Here is a 3,506-nt window from a genome sequence, read left to right as displayed (position 1 = left end):
TCAAAACTCCTCGGTTTAATTTTATGTGTAAACTATAAATTACATACATGCACAGTCGTATTACTCCAGGGTGGACTGAATAGGAAAGAACTACTTATTCATTCGTAGGTTTAACCCCTGGCACACCATACGCGTTAACATGACATATGTACCCGCGACATTAATGACATCATTATTTACATGTAGTGACGTCATTTCATAGGTTATGACGTCCAATAATGTGTCATTATTGTAGGGGATAAATCACGCTACCCAATAAGTCGAAATTATAACATATTTTTCTCCGTGTGTATTTCCGTAAGTACTAAGACATGTGGCTAAAATACACATGCATGTTGACAGTTCCGCTTGATCGGCACACCGGCTTCCGGTAGTTGATTGTCTCAGATGACGTCACAACTCATCGGGAACTCAAGGGAGGTAAGTCATAGAAAAAAATCTGTCGTCGAAAAGATGTGAAGATTGCTTTCATTAATTTTACTATTTAGAGACAAAATATAAGCAAATATCAAACTGGTATATGGTAGGAATAGGCATATGTTTCTAGCGTATTATCTCATAGGTTTTTATCATTACAAAAGAAAAATGTTTTCTTTATAGCGGGTATTGAGAATGAAAAAATCTCAATAAAACCGAACAAGATATTAATGGCAAGGGTAATATCGTGTGATGCCTTATGTCATAGTTCTGTTGCTATTTTCACCTTTTTGCCTTGATTGTGCAACGTCCAGTCGAATTATGGTTTATAAGGAATCATGGTCATAACACGTCATGAATCAATCAATGGAATATGTAGTTTCCATGCAGAATGACGACAGATACAAAATAGTCTGATGATAAAAACTCTCTCTCCTGCCAGATCGTAGGATTTGTTGAACGTCTGCGACTCCAGCCATACTTTTCGTAGCAAATGATATCACTGAGGCTATATTTTCGATCCCCATGATATTTTCATGACTGTGTGTGTATATTTTTTCCGGTATAGCGGGGTTCCGTTTGGATTTGTTGGCACTGTACCGGTTTTTCTGATAAAATACAAAATTGATGTTTTAATACCCAAAATCACATAATAAAGTCAAAATCAAAGACACGAGTCTTGATGTAATTGAGTTCTACCCAAGTTATTTCACATTATATATAAGTACTTTTCAAGAAATACATATTTAAGTTTAAATACTCACCATTGCTTAAAGTCCTCAACAAATACTCATTTTCGGTAACCAATAATGAATATCAATGTTATCTACCATAACTAATTTTTAAAAAAAAATTTTTATTTTCTATTTTCCATAACTTAATGTATTTATCCTTTCCTCCCCTTACCTAGAATTTTATTGACAACTACGAAGACGATAGGCAGCCACAACCAGTACCGACCAACGTTGCCAACTCCACCTGCGACGGCAGCTGTCAAGGTATAAATCCCTCAAGGTTAGCTACTATTGATACTTATATGCTAAAGTAACAAAGTGAATTTATTCTGTATAGAATCTAAAACAAAATAACCAATATAAGAAAGTATGTTATGAAATAACAGAAGTAGAAAACTGAATCAGAGAAACTTATCCTTAAAGTACATATAGGGCAACTGTTAGTGAGAATGACATTGGGACTAATCTCCACTGAAACTAAGAGGAACTATTCGTTATTTGGTTGGGTGGGCCGGGGGGGGACTATTGTTATCTATAGGTGTATGGAAATACTTCAAAGGCGATATTCCCGCCCTAGACGTCATTTTCATCGGGAGATGGATCTTCAAAGAATTTACTCTGCCTATCACCCACAGGAGAATACTAGTCCCGGCACAAACGTTATCGGACATCATGAAGGTACGTGAAATAAGTCCCCATTTTTTAAAATAATGTTTTTCCAAAGGCATGTATTTCAAAGGTTATTTAAAATAAAGAGTGAGGACATTCATATACATAAAACTAATAAAGAATAATGCAGTGACTTACTCATATGGAAAGTTGCTGAAATTGGCACTGGCAAGAGGCTTTTGTGGCTCATCCCCTCCCGAATCTCTCTCTCTATCAGTTGTTGTAAGGTGGTAGTGATTGGTGGTTGAGGTTAGTGTTTATTGAGGTGTGATCATTGGGTGTGTAGTAGTAGGTTGAAGATAGATAGGGTTAATGTTTTTTTTGTGGTTGTAGATGTTGTTGTATGTGTTGTTGTTCGTTGTAGTAGGTGTTTGTAATTGTGTGGTGTTGTTAGTAGGTGATTAGTAGTTTTGTGTTGTTTGTATGGTGTTTGTTGTTAGGTGTATGTATTGTAGTTGTTGTTGTTTGGTGTTGTAGTTTGAAGTTTGTTGGTGGTTGAAGATTGGAGTTGATGTTTGGTGATTATTTTTGGTTGTATGTGGTTTGGTGTTGTCGATACAGTTGTATTTGGTGTTATGGTCAACGCAGTTGGTGTTGTAGTTGGCGTTAGTAGGTTTGGTATAATTGTAGGAATTGATGTTTGGTGTTGTGGTTGGTGGGGGGTTGTATTTGGGTTGTTGTTGTTGATGCTGTTGTTGTGTACTGTGTGGTTGGGTGCAGTAGTTTGGTGGTTTTGTGGTTTGGTGTTTGTGGTTGGTGTAGTTTTGTATGGGGTTGTGTGTTGGTGATTGTTGTTTGGTGTTGTGGTTGAGTGTGTTTGTTGGTGATTGTAGTTGGTGTTGTTTGTAGGTGTGTTGGTTGTTGGTGGTGTGTTTGGTGAGGTTTTCGGTGTGGTTTTCGGTGTTGTTGTTGTAGTGTGTTGTTTGTAGATGTTGTGGTTGTGTAGTTGTTGGTTGTGTGGGTTGGTGAGTTTTTCGGTGTGTGTTTTTCGAGCGGTTGTTGTAGGTGTTGTTGTAAGTTGTTTTTGGATCGTTGTTTGTTTTAGGAGTTTGTTGTTTGGTGTTTGTTTTGTCGTGTTTGGTAGGTTTTTGTGATTGGTTGTGTTGTTGTGGTTGTTTGTTGTCCGTTTTGTTTCTGTGGGTGTTCGTATTGTGGTTTTGATATGGTTGGTGTTTTTGTGGAGGTTGTAGCATGGTCGTTTTTTTAGTCGTATTGATGTTCATATTGAAGTGGATTTTTGTTCTTTACTTAGACATCTGAAATCAAAACGTTTAAAATCTAATCCAAAACTATGGTTTTTGGCGATACCCAAAATGACGTCGGTTAAGTACGAATTACCTTTGACTCGGTCCAACCTTTCAGTGATTATGACGTCACAAAAATCACTGTTCAAATGTGATTCCAACGTCATAATCACTCGGATAGTGTGACAAATCGAACGGTAAATTTGTACTTAACTCACGTCATTAGTTGTATCCTCGAAACTCCATGTAATTGTAACTGAACGTTGTTATTGTTATGGTAAAAAGAAGACATCACACTAAAACTAAACAATTTAACTTTTGTTGTTCATTACAAGTATTGTCATCACTATCAAAATGTAAATCAAATAGGTAAGGAATGATGGATACATTAGTATCCTTAATCCTAAACTAAACCCTTAGTACATTTTTCCATTGTGAAGCT

At 36.5% G+C, this 3,506-nt stretch overlaps 1 protein-coding gene across 1 annotated transcript; it reads right to left on the bottom strand.

The window, feature by feature from the left end:
• Positions 1-2,221: 2,221 nt before the first annotated feature.
• LOC138313652 (GATA zinc finger domain-containing protein 14-like) lies at positions 2,222-3,013 on the bottom strand. The gene has a single exon (XM_069254004.1). The coding sequence runs from the start codon at positions 3,011-3,013 to the stop codon at positions 2,222-2,224; it is 792 nt and encodes a 263-aa protein (XP_069110105.1).
• Between the last annotated feature and the right edge of the window lie 493 nt (positions 3,014-3,506).

Source organism: Argopecten irradians, unplaced genomic scaffold (genome assembly GCF_041381155.1).
Source record: "Argopecten irradians isolate NY unplaced genomic scaffold, Ai_NY scaffold_0812, whole genome shotgun sequence".
Classification (NCBI taxonomy): domain Eukaryota; kingdom Metazoa; phylum Mollusca; class Bivalvia; order Pectinida; family Pectinidae; genus Argopecten; species Argopecten irradians.
The sequence above is the reverse complement of the archived record's forward strand: the minus strand, read 5'-3'. Positions and strand labels throughout refer to the sequence as shown.

Coding starts and splice junctions, on each gene's coding strand:
- LOC138313652 (XM_069254004.1), bottom strand. CDS start 3,013: ATGCTACAACCTCCACAAAAACACCAACCATATCAAAACCACAATACG.